This window comes from Dama dama, chromosome 13 (genome assembly GCF_033118175.1).
Source record: "Dama dama isolate Ldn47 chromosome 13, ASM3311817v1, whole genome shotgun sequence".
NCBI classification, from domain to species: Eukaryota; Metazoa; Chordata; class Mammalia; order Artiodactyla; family Cervidae; genus Dama; species Dama dama.
In genome coordinates, this window is record NC_083693.1 from 41,297,848 (window position 1) to 41,313,373 (window position 15,526).

General features: G+C 61.8%; 1 protein-coding gene across 1 annotated transcript in view; it reads left to right on the forward strand.

Annotated features, from left to right (window-relative positions):
• Positions 1-15,230, forward strand: part of CSPG4 (chondroitin sulfate proteoglycan 4) — a 35,438-nt gene extending 20,208 nt beyond the window's left edge. Inside the window, exons 3-10 of the mRNA XM_061158950.1 lie at positions 519-4,046; positions 5,188-5,670; positions 5,992-6,168; positions 7,763-7,961; positions 8,041-8,175; positions 8,275-8,441; positions 12,019-12,202; positions 12,479-15,230. Coding sequence (XP_061014933.1) covers positions 519-4,046; positions 5,188-5,670; positions 5,992-6,168; positions 7,763-7,961; positions 8,041-8,175; positions 8,275-8,441; positions 12,019-12,202; positions 12,479-14,313 — 6,708 coding nt within the window. The 3' untranslated portion in view covers positions 14,314-15,230. The remainder of the gene's footprint in view (positions 1-518; positions 4,047-5,187; positions 5,671-5,991; positions 6,169-7,762; positions 7,962-8,040; positions 8,176-8,274; positions 8,442-12,018; positions 12,203-12,478) is intronic.
• Positions 15,231-15,526: the final 296 nt, after the last annotated feature.

Below are 15,526 nucleotides of genomic sequence, written 5' to 3' on the forward strand. Positions count from 1 at the left end.
GGTTGGGTGCCCCATCCCTGAACAGTGAGCCTGGCTGCCTCAGTGACTCCAGGGGGTTTTGCTCTACTTGGGGGACACAGCAGGGGATTCCCAGGTGCCCGTTATTCCAGGGGAGGAATCTTCTGTATTCCAAGGAGGTTTTTCTGGCACTTCTCACCCAGGGAAAGAAGGGAGACATTCTTTCAGCCTAAATCTCTAGGAAATCCTCTTGATTTCCCAGGCTGAATCTCTAGGAAAGCATCTTGCTTTATGACAGGTCTGGGTGGGCAGGGACCACATCTGATTCATCTGATTCACATCGAGGTCCCCTGAGCCCTTCTGGGCCTGGTTCAGAAATCACTCTGGGGAGGGTCTGGGGGATGAGTAAAGAGCTGGCAGGAAAGAGAAGGGAGTGGCTTGAGAAGCACTTGTTCTAGGCCCTCTGCTTCGGGGACCCCGAGTGTGGGAAGCCAGTTACGCTTTTACCGCAGAAGTGCTGGGTGCAATGTGCTTCCTTCCCTGCTGCTGTGTCTCCTCAGGTCCGACTTCTCCTGGGCCAGGAGGAGGTGAGGGTGCAGACCCCGGCAGAGGCGCTGCTGAGCGACTCTGTCCCCCACATCGTGGAGCTGACCGTGTCAGACAGCTGGGCCTTGCTGTCAGTCGATGGGCTCCTGAATGCCTCAGCCCCAGTCCAGAGGGCCCCCCTGGAGGTCCCCTATGGGCTCTTCCTGGGGGGCACGGGGAGCCTTGACCTGCCCTACCTGACGAGAGCCAGCCGACCCCTGCGGGGTTGCCTCCACACAGCCATCCTCAATGGCCGCAGCCTCCTCCGGCCGCTGACAGCGGATGTGCCTGAGGGCTGTGCCGAGGAGTTCTCTGCAGGTGATGATGTGGCCATGGGCTTCTCTGGGCCCTACTCGCTGGCCGCCTTCCCTGCCTGGGGCACTCGGGACGAAGGCACCCTAGAGTTTACACTCACCACACGGAGCCAGAAGGCGCCCCTGGCCTTCCAGGCTGGGGGCCGGCAGGGGGACTTCGTCTACGTGGACATATTTGAGGGCCACCTGCGGGCCGTGGTGGAGAAGGGCCAGGGCACTGTACTACTCCACAACAGCATGCCTGTGGCCGATGGGCAGCCCCACGAGGTCAGCATCCACGTGGATACTCACCGGCTGGAAATCTCCGTGGACCAGTACCCAACACGGACTTCCAACCGTGGGGTCCTCAGCTACCTGGAGCCACGAGGCAATCTCCTCCTCGGGGGGCTGGATGCCGAGGCCTCTCGCCACCTCCAGGAGCACCGCCTGGGCCTGGCTGTCAACGTCTCCCTCCTGGGCTGCATGGAGGATCTCAGCGTCAACGGTCAGAGGCAGGGGCTCCGGGAAGCCTTGCTGACCCGCAACATGGCAGCCGGCTGCAGGCTGGAGGAAGACGAGTACGAGGAAGACGCCTACGGCCCATACGAAGCTTTCTCCACCCTGGCGCCCGAGGTGTGGTCGGCCATGGAGCTGCCCGAGCCCTGCGTGCCAGAACCGGGGCTGCCTCCCGTCTTTGCCAATTTCACCCAGCTGCTGACCATCAGCCCGCTGGTGGTGGCTGAGGGAGGCACAGCCTGGCTGGAGTGGCGACATGTGCAGCCCACGCTGGACCTGAATGAGGCCGAGCTGCGCAAGTCCCAGGTACTGTTCAGCGTGAGCCGCGGGGCCCGCCACGGCGAGCTGGAGCTGGACATCCCAGGCGCCCAGGCGCGGAAGATGTTCACCCTCCTGGACGTGGTGAACCGCAAGGCCCGCTTTGTCCATGATGGCTCCGAGGACCCCTCCGACCAGCTGGTGCTCGAGGTGTCAGTGACGACCCGGGGGGCCGTGCCTTCCTGCCTTCGCAGGGGCCAAACATACATCCTGCCCATTCAGGTGAACCCTGTCAATGACCCACCTCGCGTCATCTTCCCGCACGGCAGCCTCATGGTGATCCTGGAACACACTCAGAAGCCCCTGGGGCCGGAGGTCTTCCAGGCCTACGACCCAGACTCTGTCTGCGAGGGCCTCACCTTCCAGCTCCTAGGTGCCCCCGCCGGCCTACCCGTGGAGCGCCGAGACCAGCCCGGGGAGCCAGCAACCGAGTTCTCCTGCCGGGAGCTGGAGGCAGGCAGCCTGGTCTACGTCCATCGCGGCGGGCCCGCCGCGGACCTGACATTCCGGGTCAGCGATGGGCTGCAAGCCAGCCCCCCAGTCACGCTGAAGGTGGTGGCCGTCAGGCCGGCCATTCAGGTCCTCCACAACACGGGGCTGCGCCTGGCCCAGGGCTCCGCTGCACCTGTCTTGCCCACCAACCTGTCGGTGCAGACCAATGCCGTGGGGCAGGATGTGAGTGTGCTGTTCCGAGTCACCGGGGCCCTGCGTTTGGGAGAGCTGCAGAAGCAGGGGGCAGGCGGGGCGGAGGGCACCGAGTGGCGATCTACACAGGCCTTCCACCAGCGGGACGTGGAGCAGGGCCGCGTCCGGTACCTGAGCACTGACCCCCAGCACCACGCCAAGGACACAGTGGAGAGCGTGGCCCTGGAGGTGCAGGTGGGCCAGGAGGCCCTGAGCAATCTGACCTTCCCAGTGACGGTCCAGAGAGCCACGGTGCGGCTGCTGCGGCTGGAACCACTGCATACCCAGAACACCCAGCAGGAGGCCCTCACCACAGCCCACCTGGAGGCCACCCTGGAGGAGGCAGGCCCGCACCCCACCACTTTCCTCTATGAGGTGGTGCAGGCCCCCAGGAAGGGCAATCTTCAGCTCCAGGGCACGCGGCTGTCAGACGGCCAGAGCTTCACCCAGGATGACCTGCGGGCCGGCCGGGTGACTTACGGGGCCACAGCTCGTGACTCAGAGGCAGTGGAGGATGCCTTCCGTTTCCGTGTCACGGCCCCGCCACACTTCTCCCCGCTGTACACCTTCCCCATCTACATCGGCGGTGATCCGGATGCCCCCGTCCTCACCAACGTCCTCCTCTCGGTGCCCGAGGGCGGGGAGGGTGTCCTCTCTGCTGACCACCTCTTCGTCAAGAGTCTCAACAGCGCCAGCTACCTCTATGAGGTCATGGAGCGACCCCGCCACGGCAGGTTGGTGTGGCGGGATGCACAGGACAAGGCCACCATGGTGACATCCTTCACCAACGAGGACCTGCTGCACGGCCGGCTGGTCTACCAGCACGACAACTCGGAGACCACGGAAGATGACATCCCCTTTGTGGCTACCCGCCAGGGCGAGGGCAGCAGTGACATGGCCTGGGAGGAGGTCCGGGGTGTCTTCCGCGTGGCCATCCAGCCCGTGAACGACCACGCTCCTGTGCAGACCATCAGCCGCGTCTTCCACGTGGCTCGCGGCGGGCAGCGGCTGCTGACCACAGACGACGTGGCCTTCAGCGACGCCGACTCCGGCTTTGCAGATGCTCAGCTGGTGCTGACCCGCAAGGACCTCCTCTTCGGCAGTATCGTGGCTGTGGACGAGCCCTCCCGGCCCATATACCGCTTTACCCAGGAGGATCTCAGGAACCGGCGGGTCCTTTTTGTGCACTCGGGGGCTGACCGCGGCTGGATCCAGCTGCAGGTGTCTGATGGGCAGCACCAGGCCACCGCGCTGCTCGAAGTGCAGGCCTCTGAGCCTTACCTCCGTGTGGCCAATGGCTCCGGCCTGGTGGTCCCTCAAGGAGGCCAGGGCACCATTGACACAGCTATGCTCCCCCTGGACACCAACCTAGATATCCGCAGTGGAGATGAGGTCCGCTACCAGGTCACATCCGGTCCACGCTGGGGGCAGCTGCTCCGGGCTGGCCAGCCGGTCACCAGCTTCACCCAGCAGGACCTGCTGGAGACAGCCATTCTCTACAGCCACAACGGCAGCCTCAGCCCCCGTGATACCCTCGCCTTCTCTGTGGAGGCAGGGCCTGTGCACACGGAAGCCACCCTGCAAGTGACCATTGCCATCGAGGGGCCAGTGGCCCCCCTGCACCTGGTCCGGCACAAGAAGATCTATGTCTTCCAGGGAGAGGCAGCTGAGATCAGAAGGGACCTACTGGAGGTAAAGGGCTGAGCAGGGGTCTGGGCCGGGTAAACGAGGCCCCTACCCCCAGCAGTCATGCCAGGCATGCTTGCTTGGATGGTTTGGGATGTAAGTGTGGTGGCTTCTGGGCCAGGTGTGTGTATGTGCCTTGGGTGTGTACCTGTGCATCTGCATGTTGTGTGCCTGAGGGTATCTGGGCATTGTTGTGTATGCACGGCTGCCTGTGGGTTGCATGTTCCTGCACATGTCACATGCACACATGAACACGCTGTGGCCAACATGCAGATTCCTGGGCTCTACCCAGACCACAGAGTCTGATGTGGAGCCTGAGCATCTGCATTCAAATAGGAGTAGGCTGTCTGGAGGGTTTTGACGGGTGCAGACTTTGAGGATTACAGGCCTTAGAGACAGGTTTGGCTTCCCCCACCCCCCCCTGGCCAGCTCCTGTGTCCTCAGTTCTTTTCCTGGACCTCAGACCAGGCCTTGAGGGCTGCTGGCCACCCAGGAACCTCACTGAGCAACCATAGGCCATCCAGTAGGTCCATTGCCTTGTTGTGTGACCTCACACCAGTCGCTTGCCCTCTCTGGGCCTTATTCTCCTACTGGGAATAAGCTGCCAACTTCTGAGCCTCTTGTGATTGTTGAACCTGTCAAGACTTCAGGGCAGATGGTGACTAAACATGTCTGGTGGCTGGAAGTCTTTGCCCAGGAGAAGGCAGCTTTGAAGAGCTAGGCTTTGAAAAGTCTGGGGTTTAACAGCAGAGAGCAGGGGGACAGTCTTCCAGGCAGAGGGGCAGAATCAGACATGTGAGCTTGGGGTGGTGTGTAGCCTGTTATGGCTGGGTCATCAGATGAGGGAGCACCTTCCATCCAGGCCCTGGACTGGACTCGGGTCTGCAAGCTCCATAGAGCCCCGTAGTGTAGAAATCCAGGTCGCTCAGAAGGACGGGGCGCCCTCTGGTGGCAGTAGCGTGGCATGGCGAGTCAGTGTGTATGTCCGTGTGTGACGTGTGTGTGTCTGGGTGCACACATTGGCGTGTGGTAAGACTGTGCGTCCGTGTCACTGAACCTGAGGCTGTGTGATTGTATACATTTCCACCAGAGTGTGTGTGTCTCAGAGGCCTCAACAGGCTCCCCCTGTGACCCCTCTGATAACCAGGCAGCCCAGGAGGCAGTGCCGCCGGCAGACATCGTGTTCTCGGTGAAGACCCCGCCGAGCGCCGGCTACCTGGTGATGCTGTCCCACGGCGCCGTGGCAGCCGAGCCGCCCAGCCTGGACCCCGTGCACCGTTTCTCCCAGGAGGCAGTGGATGCGGGCAGGGTCCTGTACCTGCACTCCCGCCCTGAGGTCTGGAGCGACACCTTCTCCCTGGATGTGTCCTCAGGCCTAGGTGCTCCCCTCGAGGGCGTCCGCGTGGAGCTGGAGGTGCTGCCCGCCGCCATCCCCCTGGAGGCACAGAACTTCAGTGTCCCGGAGGGCGGTGCCCGCACCCTGGCCCCGCCCCTGCTCCGCGTCGCTGGGCCCTACTTCCCCACGCTGCCGGCCCTCCACCTGCAGCTGCTGGAGCCGCCTCGGCACGGGGCCCTGCAGAGAGAGGAGGGGCCTCAAGACGGGAGCCTCAGCGCCTTCTCCTGGAGAGAGGTACGGTCAGGGAGGCCCAGGGTGCAGTCCAGCTCTGGGGGTCAAGTCTGGGGGTATGCAGGGAGAGGCGGCAGGAGCCCACATTTACAGGGCATCTCATCTCACCCTCCTTCACCGGCAGAGACAGATGAGTATCCCCATTTCCTTCATTCTTTCACTCTGGGAGAAATGACAGTCCCCATCGCCGCCCGCAGAAACAGAGGCTCTGAAGGAGTCAGTCTCCCGTGCCCAAAGGCAGGGCATGAAGGGTGCTGGGCCTGAGACCCACCAGGGGACTCAGGCCTGCTGGGGCCTGACCTCTGGCCCGGGGCCTGCTCACAGGTGGAACAGCAGCTGATCCGCTACGTGCATGATGGGAGCGAGACGCTGGCAGACAGTTTTGTCCTAGTGGCTAACGCCTCAGAGATGGACCGCCAGAGCCACCCCGTGGTCTTCACCATCACAATCCTGCCTGTCAACGACCAGCCCCCCATCCTCACCACAAACACAGGCCTGCAGGTGAGAGCGTTCTAGGGCCGCCTCCCACTGTCCCCGTCCCCACCAGAGAAGCCCAGCACGTAGCTCCCCTTCTGTGAGCCTCAGTATCCCCCTCTGTAAAATGGGGATCCTGCCCCATGATGCCCTAGGTTGTTGGGAGGAGAGAAGAGCTACCGCACCAAAAATAAAACACAGGTGTGAGGCTTTGTCACTTACAAGGGCAGCAGACAGCCTTGTGAATGGACATGCTTGATCCCGCTGCTCCCTGGACTCACCCTCATCAGGAAGCTTTTGCTCTGGCTCAGCACCAGGACTCCTGAAGAAAGCTGTTTCTAACCCTTAGGGGTGGACTCCAACTGCTCCCCACTCCCACCCCCAGCAAGTGCAGGCCGCAGCTTGACTCCCCAGTCCCCTGACTCTTACACTACTGCAGGGTGGTGCTGTCCCCATCCAGCAGAGGTGGAAGCTGAGGCCCAGACAGGTGACAGGACTTCTCCAGGGTCACAGTGGGAGTCACCGATGGAACGGAAAGAGTGTGGCTTGACCAGGGCCACACAGCAGGACAGCAGACGGGCAGGGCCCTGAATGCTGACCTCTAGGGTATAGCCTCTGGCTCAGCAGCAGCTATGGAAGGTTTCAGAAGAGGGCTGCTTTGGGCTGTCTGTGACATGAGAATCTTTGGTGTATAGGATGTGCCTGTGCGGAACAGCCTGGTGCGGGGGAGGCCCGCAGAGGTTAGGTTTCAGGCTGAGGGCTGCCCGGAGACCACAGTCAGATGGCGCTGTGTGCTGTTTCGCCACCAGGTGGTGCTGTCTACCGTGTTTGTGCCAGGAGCCCTGTGCTAAGGCCCGGTCTATACAATATGGCCCTCCTTCCAGAGCTCTGGCTGAGGTCAGCCTTGGGCTGGGAGAGGGAATCCCAGCGTGCTTGGTTTTCCAGGGAGCCCCTCCCCAGTACCGCTCATAAGTTGCTGATCCAATTGGACCCTCGGAACGTGATTCTGTCCTGCTGACAGGACGGAGGCTTGTGGGGTCTCCCCTTCACTCAGCCTGGGGAGGGGCTGCCTGCACCCAGGAAGCCTTTACCCACCTGCCTGGGGGCTGGTGATTGCACTGGGAACACCTGGGCCCCCATCAAGCACTGCAAGACAGTGGCCTGCCACCAGCCTCTCCAGCTCACCACGCCTCCCACCCCCTCCCTCACCTGGAAAGAGCGCCCATTTCTAAGTATCCTGATCCGATTCCCATCCCGTGCTCCTGCCCAGACTCACCATGGGGGGTCTGAAGGGAGACCCCTGCCCTGCTGGTGAACCACAGAGTCAGCACTATGGGTCAGGGTTGGGGGGTCTCTGCCAGGTGAAAGCTGGGGGCTTCCTGGGTTAGGGGTACATGAGCTGGTCTTGAGGGACAAGCTGGACTAGGGCGGATGGAGAGCTGGGAGCCTGGGCATGGGAACCTTGGGCCAACAGGGGAAAGTGAATGGGGTGGAGGGCCCCTTTGTGCGGGGGAGCCCCGTATGGCGGTACAGTTGGAGCCCTGACGATGCGCCCAGGCCAGGGAGGAATGAAGTGGGTGGGCTTGGTGGGAGCAGACCCCTCACAGGCCTGTATCCCCAGATGTGGGAGGAGACCACGGTGCCCATCCCAGCGGAGGCCCTTAGGGGCACAGACAGCGACTCCGGACCCGAGGACCTGGTCTACACCCTGGAGCGGCCCAGCAATGGACGGGTGGTGCTGAGTACAGCGCCGAGCACCGAGATCCACAGCTTCACCCAGGCCCAGCTTGACGGCGGACTTGTGCTGTTCTCACACAGAGGTGGGTGCCGGGAGGTGGGGGTGCCCCGAGGTTGGGTGCCCGCGTGGGCCGGCGAGGCTCAACTCCCCTCCCGTCCTAGGAGCTCTGGACGGAGGCTTCCGCTTCAGCCTGTCTGATGGCGAGCACAGCTCCGCGGGACACTTCTTCCGGGTGACGGCCCAGAAGCAGCTGCTCCTCTCCCTGGAGGGCAGCCGGACGCTGACCGTCTGCCCAGGTGGGCGAGCCACGCTAGGGCCCCTCTGCCTCCCCAGCGGCCGCGGGTCTGGCCCTGGCTCCTGGTCAGAGGCCGACAGTCCCCCTTGGCCTCTTGCAGGGTCCGTCCAGCCGCTCAGCAGCCAGAGCCTGAGAGCCAGTTCCAGTGCGGGCACTGACCCCCAACACCTGCTCTACCGGGTGTTGGGGGGCCCCCGGCTTGGCCGGCTCTTCCACACCCAGCAGGGCAGCACCGGGGAGGCCCTGGAGAACTTCACTCAGGCAGAGGTAAGGGCCGCTCTCTTCAGCCACTCAAGGCTTAGACTCCATCCAGTCTAAGGCCCACTCTCCCCCTGGACACACTTGACACGGGTCCCAGCTCCAGCCTCCCTGGGCCTGCCATGGTCCAGGCCCTGCATGCCCCATCTTCCAGAAGCTGCCAGGCTGGGGGGTGGGGGAGGGATGGGGCTTAGTGTTCCAGAGAAAGGAAGAAGGATGCAGGAGACCAGGGCTCTAGGGGCCCAGAGCAGGGATCGGATTCTCAGACTTGGCTTCCAGAAGAAACTGCACTTGGACCCTAGGGGACTAGGGCAAGAGTATACTGCATAGGGACACTAGACACCCCCAGTGGCTGGTGAGGGACAGTGCTTGGTTTGGGGGGGATAGAGTTTGGGATGAAGGCAGCTGGTGGGCTTGAGGGCAGAGATGTGTGCCCGGGGCTCAGGTGAAGAGCCAGAAAGAAGCAGAGTGGGTCCTGAAAGCAGACGAGTGGACACAAGCAGCTGAGTAAGTCGAGCTGGGGGTGAAGCTGCCAGCCATGCTTCAGGGCAGCTGCAGGACACAGCTGTCCCCGAGCAGAGGCCACCAGTGAAAGCTAGAACTCTCAACCATGGGAAGAGGCAGACCACCGGGCTGCTTCTGTGGGGGTTCCAGAGTGCTCTGTGCTACCTGGGCCAGTGGGGCCAGCAGCCATCATTTAAATTATGGTCCCTGTAAGCACAGGAGGCGCCCGGCATTCCAGGGCAGCCTTGGCTCTCCCTGAAGGCGGAGCATGGCGGTGGGGGGTGGGGATGGGGGCCTTCCAGGTGAGGGCAGGAAGGAACTTTAATGAGGGTGGGAAGAGGTTCTCAGGTCTCTCACATCACCGTCCCCCAGGCTCGTGTTCTCTGTGCTCCCAGCATCTGCTATGGCCCCCCTTCCCAGCCCCCCCCCCACAATTAAATATTCAGCAGGGCAGCTGTGCACCCTGAATCCCAGGATGCCCGGGGAGGGGGGTGGAGCAGGAGGAGGACTTCAGGCCCCTCCCCCACACCGTGGACTAGATTGAATGGCCACCAGGGGGCCAGGCTGGCAGCACCACCCAGGGAAGCTGGAGGAGGCTTTGAGGCAGACACACCCTCCCCTTGGTGAAAGGGGCAGGGCAGAACCGGGTGGGATCTGACAGTGCCTCGGTGGCACAGTACTCTGAGCTGGGGGGAGTGGAGAGGAGACAGGGGCCAGGTGTCTCCATTCTACAGATAAGGAAGCTGAGGCTTACAGAGGTCAAAGGACTTTATTCGGATCCCGTGGCTATTTGAAGCCATCCCGGGGCTATGCCTTCAGATTGCTAGTCCAAGATTCTTTCAGCAAAGGATGCTGCTGGTTCCCAGAAGCCAGGGACCCCTCCTCACCTCACCTGTGACTTGCCTCATCCCCAACCAGACAGCCCCCCCACCCACAAGTACCTCGTGTACCCAGACCTCCAGCTTCCCCCCTCTCAGCTCCCGAGGGTTTCTGTTTCCTTCCTGCTCATCGGTCAGCACCGGGCCAGAGGTCACAACTGGCAGTCCTTGTGGACCACAGCTGGCCCACAGATGTGTTTTATTTGGCTTGCACATGCATTTAATATTTTTAAATTAGTGGTCAAGATATAACCTTTGGGGTATTTCACCCACACACAACCTGATTTCCAGTTTCTTAAAAAGTTTGTGTTCCCCTCTCCTGGACAGCCTCTGAAGAGCACCTCCAGCTTAGACCAGCTCTGCTCCCCATCCTGACTCGGCAGGGTGCCCCACTTCACCACAACCCCGGTGCAATAGTGAGATGGAAGCCTAGAGCCTCCCACACACTGTGACCCCAGTCGGCTTCCTCCTCACTATTGCACAAGTCCTGTTTTTCCACGAGAAGGAAAATAGTTCCCTGTGTCTCCTAAAAGGGGAAAACAAAAGATAAGCCAAGAAGACACATTGGGATTAGAAGGGGAGGGAGTGGATTTCTTGATGGAAGTGGAGACTATTCCTTGGTGTTTAACAGCTGGCCCTAGAGAACAGCGGGCGTGGCTGGAGTGGAGAGGGAGGAGGTGAGGTCGCAGGTAACGGGTCACATCGGGTCTTTGAAACCTAAGGGTGCTGAGCCATTGCACTGTTTGAGCAAGACTGACAGAACCCAACTTACATTTTTAAAGGCTCACCCTGACTTCTGTGTTAGAACCCACCTGCGAATGCAGGAGACCTAAGAGATGCAGGTTCTATCCCTGGGTCAGAAAGATCCCCTCGAGGAGGGCCTGACAACCCACTCCTTACCTGGAGACTCCCCATGGACAGAGGAGCCTGGCGGGCTAGGCTCCATAGGGTTGCAAAGAGTCGGACACTACCGAAGTGACTTAGCATGCATGCGTGAGGGGCAGAGAGAGAGCCAGGACACAGTTAGGAGGCTCCGGCAATGATCCAGGCCAGAGATGACACTGTTAAGAGAGGAAGCGAGGAATCAGGGGTGACTCAGGCTCTGGGGACCCGAGCCACGGGAAGAACAGAGCCATGCCCTCCACAGTGGGAAGGCTGGGAGAGGCGGAGCAGGTCAGGGGTCGTCTCGGATATGCTGAGTTTGAGATGTCCCTCAGACATCCCAGTGGAGCTGCCCAGGAAGCAGGTGGCTATGAGCCTGGAGTTCAGGAGAGTGAAGCCCAGGGTTGGAGAGACAAATAAAGGGGTCGTCTCATGGCTGGCATCTGAGGATGTGAGACCCAGTGAGAGTACATGGGTAGTGCCTGTAGGCAGACTGTCAAGGCCAAACCACAGACATTGGGGGGAAGGGGCAGGACCAGCAGGAGAGTCTATGAAGAAGCAACTAGTAAGGCTGGAGGTCAACCAAGGGAGCAGAACCGCTTGGAAGCCATCGGGTAGGCTGGAGGAAGGAACACTCACTTGTGTCCAATGCTGCTGAGAACTGGCCTCTGGATTCAGTGACATGGAGGCCATGGTCCCCTTGGCAACAGCAGGAACCCAAGTCTGGGGGCAGTGTGCTCAAGACTGCATAGGGGAGAGTACAGACTATTCCTTCTGGCTTTTTGCTGCAAAGAGCCTAAAAGGTGGAAGAACAAATGTTGGTGTAAAAAGTAAAGTCAGGAGAGGTTTCTTCTTTAAGATGGACGGAAAGCATAGTTACCTAATGATGGGACTGATCCGTCTGGGGGGACGTTGATGCCGTGGGGAGAAGATGGGCATTGGTAGAAGTGGTGGCTTCAGTAGGGAGGAGGGACAGGGATTTCATGCAAAAGAGGACCGAGCTGCTGTGGACAGAGGCACAGATAGAGTACTGCTTTCCCAGGGGCTCCGAGAGATTAGGTGACTCGCCCAAGGTAGCAGAGCTGGGGTTTGACAGAGGCGTCCGGATCCAGAGCCTAGCTCTTCACTGTCACGTGACTGTTTTGTGGCGACCTGCTAAGCTGATGAAGGAGACATAGAGCGAGGCACACTGGGGAGAGCCTCGAGGGTGGCTGGGCTCTGGGGGTCTACCAGGGAGACCCCAGGGCCCAGTGCCAGCGCCAGCCTCCGAGGGGGTCCCAGGCCCTGCAGGATCCCATCCAACCAGTGGGGTGTCCCCGCAGGTGTATGCTGGGAACGTTCTGTTTGAGCACGAGATGCCCTCTGAGCCCTTCTGGGAGGCCCATGACACCCTGGAGCTCCAGCTGTCCTCACCCCCTGCCCCAGACATGGTCGCCACCCTTGCCGTGACCGTGACTTTCGAGGCTGCCTGTCCCCAGCGCCCCAGCCGCCTCTGGAGGAACAAAGGTGAACAGCATCATAGGCTGGCAAATTTGGGGGTGGGGGGCACAAGGCCAAAGGTCAGCAGCTCATGTCAGCTCTGAGGACCTGGTATATTACAGGGAGGATGGGCAGGTGGGGTCAGCAGGGGGATACGATCCCAGTCCTCCTGGGACCCTGAGGCCCAGGCTGGGTGCCTGGTCTCAGCGGGGAGAGACAACCGGGCCTTGAAGACTCTGGTCTGAAGGTCCATGGCTCTCCCTTTGGTGGACGGGACCTTCACAGCCTGTGTCCTGTCCCCAGGTCTCTGGGTCTCAGAAGGCCAGAGGGCAGAGATCACCACCGCGGCCCTCGACGCCGCCAACCTCCTGGCCAGCGTCCCATCGCCCCGACGCCTGGAGCATGACGTGCTCTTCCAGATCACGCAGTTCCCCACGCGGGGCCAGCTGTTGGTGTCCGAGGAGCCCCTCCACGCCGCGCGGCCCCACTTCCTGCAGTCTGAGCTGGCCGCAGGTCAGCTGGTGTACGCCCACGGCGGCGGGGGCACCCAGCAGGATGGCTTCCGCTTCCGCGCCCACCTCCAAGGGCCGGCGGGGACCTCCGTGGCGGGACCGCAGACCTCAGAGGCCTTCACCATCACGGTGCGCGATGTGAATGAGCGGCCGCCGCAGCCTCAGCCCTCCGTCCCGCTCCGGCTCACCCGAGGCTCCCGCAGCCCTGTCTCCCGGGCCCAGCTGAGCGTGGTGGACCCAGACTCCACTCCCGGGGAGATCGAGTATGAGGTGCAGCGGGCCCCCCACAACGGCTTCCTGAGCCTGGCGGGGGCCAGCCCGGGGCCGGTGACCCGCTTCACGCAGGCTGATGTGGATGCAGGACGCCTGGCGTTCGTGGCCAATGGGAGCAGCGTGGTGGGCGTGTTCCAGCTGAGTGTCTCCGACGGGGCCAGCCCCCCGCTGCTCATGTCCCTGGCCGTGGACGTCCTGCCCTCAGCCATTGAGGTGCAGCTGCGGGCGCCTCTGGAGGTGCCCCAAGCTTTAGGGCGCTCCTCCCTGAGCCGGCAGCAGCTCCGCGTGGTTTCCGATCGGGAGGAGCCAGACGCAGCCTACCGCCTCACCCGGGGGCCCCGGTATGGGCATCTGCTGGTGGGCGGGCAGCCTGCCACAGCCTTCAGCCAGCTCCAGGTAGACCAGGGAGACGTGGTCTTTGCCTTCACCAACTTCTCCTCCTCTCACGATCAGTTCAGCATCCTGGCGCTGGCCAGGGGTGCCAACGCATCCGCCACGGTGAACGTCACCGTGAGAGCTCTGCTGCACGTGTGGACAGGTGGGCCGTGGCCCCAGGGTGCCACCCTGCGCCTGGACCCCACTGTCTTAGATGCGGGAGAGCTGGCCAACCGCACGGGCAGTGTGCCGCGTTTCCGGCTCTTGGCAGGACCCCGGCACGGCCGCGTGGTTCGAGTGCCCCGGGCCAGGACAGAGCCTCGGGGAGGCCAGCTTGTGGAGCAGTTCACCCAGCAGGACCTTGAGGATGGCCGACTGGGGCTGGAGGTAGGCAGACCAGAGGGTAGCTCTCCCGGCCCCACGGGTGACAGTCTCATTCTGGAGCTGTGGGCAAGGGGTGTCCCTCCCGCTGTGGCCTCGCTGGACTTTGCCACGGAGCCTTTCAATGCAGCCCGGACCTACAGAGTGGCCCTGCTCAGTCTGCCTGAGGCTGCTCGGACCGAAACCGGGGAGCCAGAGAGCGGCACCCCCACGGGCGGGCCAAGCCCAGCGACCTCCAGCCCTGTGCCCCCCATGGCCAGCGGGGGCTTCCTGGGCTTCCTGGAGGCCAACATGTTCAGCGTCATCATCCCCATTTGCCTGGTCCTCCTGCTCCTGGCCCTCATCGTGCCTCTGCTCTTCTACCTCCGCAAACGCAACAAGACAGGCAAGCACAACGTCCAGGTGCTGACTGCCAAGCCCCGAAACGGCCTGGCCAGTGACGCCGAGACCTTCCGCAAGGTGGAGCCAGGCCAGGCCATCCCACTGACGGCGGTGCCTGGCCAGGGGTCCCCACCGGGGGGCCAGCCTGACCCCGAGCTGCTGCAGTTCTGCCGGACAGCCAACCCTGCCCTCAAGAACGGCCAGTACTGGGTGTGAGGCCTAGCCTGGGCCCAGATGCCGATTGGGCCAGGGACAGGCTTGCTTGGGCCCCGGCCCCATTGCTCCCATGCCCTGGTGCTGTCTGAGTCTCCCCAGGGCCAGAGAGTCCTGGAGACACCAGGGTGTGGAGGGTGCTGGGAAGCAGGCCCAGGGATCCAGGACCAAGTGGAGACAAGAGCTGGAACCTCCCCAGCTCACTTCCGGCCAAAGAACTGCAAGGGGCCGAGAACAGAGGCGGGCTCAGAGTCAGGTCCCTGCCCTGGAGCTAGTGTGGGTGATCAAAACCAGAGCCGCCTCCTAGATAAGCAGGACTCTGAGTCCTGGGTCTGTGACCTTGGGTAAGTCACACTTGACCCAGGCTGCTAAGAGGGCAAGGAGCAGAGAGGGATGGCGGGGCCAGATGGGGATTCCTGGATTTTCCATGCCATGCCAGGCCTGCCCTCATCTCTGCCCCAGGATGGGGAGGAAAACTTCCCCTGGTTTTTCAGGGAGATGCTATTCCCTGGGGCAGAGGGCAGGAGGAGAGGGTCCCCCCTACTCTCTCAAAAGCATAAGCAGTGGAATCATATATCCAGGGTGCCAGGTGGGTGGGTTGCTCTGGGATGGTTTTATTTAAGGGGGATTGCAAGGAAGCTCTTTAACATGGTGCTGAGCCAGCCCAGACTGATGGAGCCCCTGGGATAAGGGATGGAGAAAGGTCTGAGGCCAGCTCAGTCCCAAGGCCCCACCTTGATGGACTGATGGCTAGGCGAGAGTGGGTCTGTGGCCCTGGAGAGGGCTGGGCTGGGGAGCATACAGGTTCTCAAGCCCTGGACTGCTGCAATGCCTGTGCCCCTTGAGGACTGTGGGGTGGGTACTTGGGGGCACTGGGCTCTGTGAGGCCTGGATAAAAGGTGCTTCAGAGGTTCTGGACAGCTGTGTGTTGTTTGTCTGACTGTGTACTGGGGTCCCGTCCACACTAGCCTGCACTCCCCCAGGCCTGTCACCAGGATAGATGGGGCCTGAATTTCCACCTCCTGGAGCCTTTCAGATCTCTGCCTCCACCTGTGCGGGCAGGTGGGTCAGTCTTTGTGGGATGGGGCTTTGGTTTGGTAGAGATAACTAGGCCCTCTTCAAAGAGCTTGAAGAAAAGAAAAACAAAACCAAGAAACATTCAGAGCCCCAGCTGCAGATGTCTTAGCCTCAGTTTTGGGCTCCACAGCCCTATTTC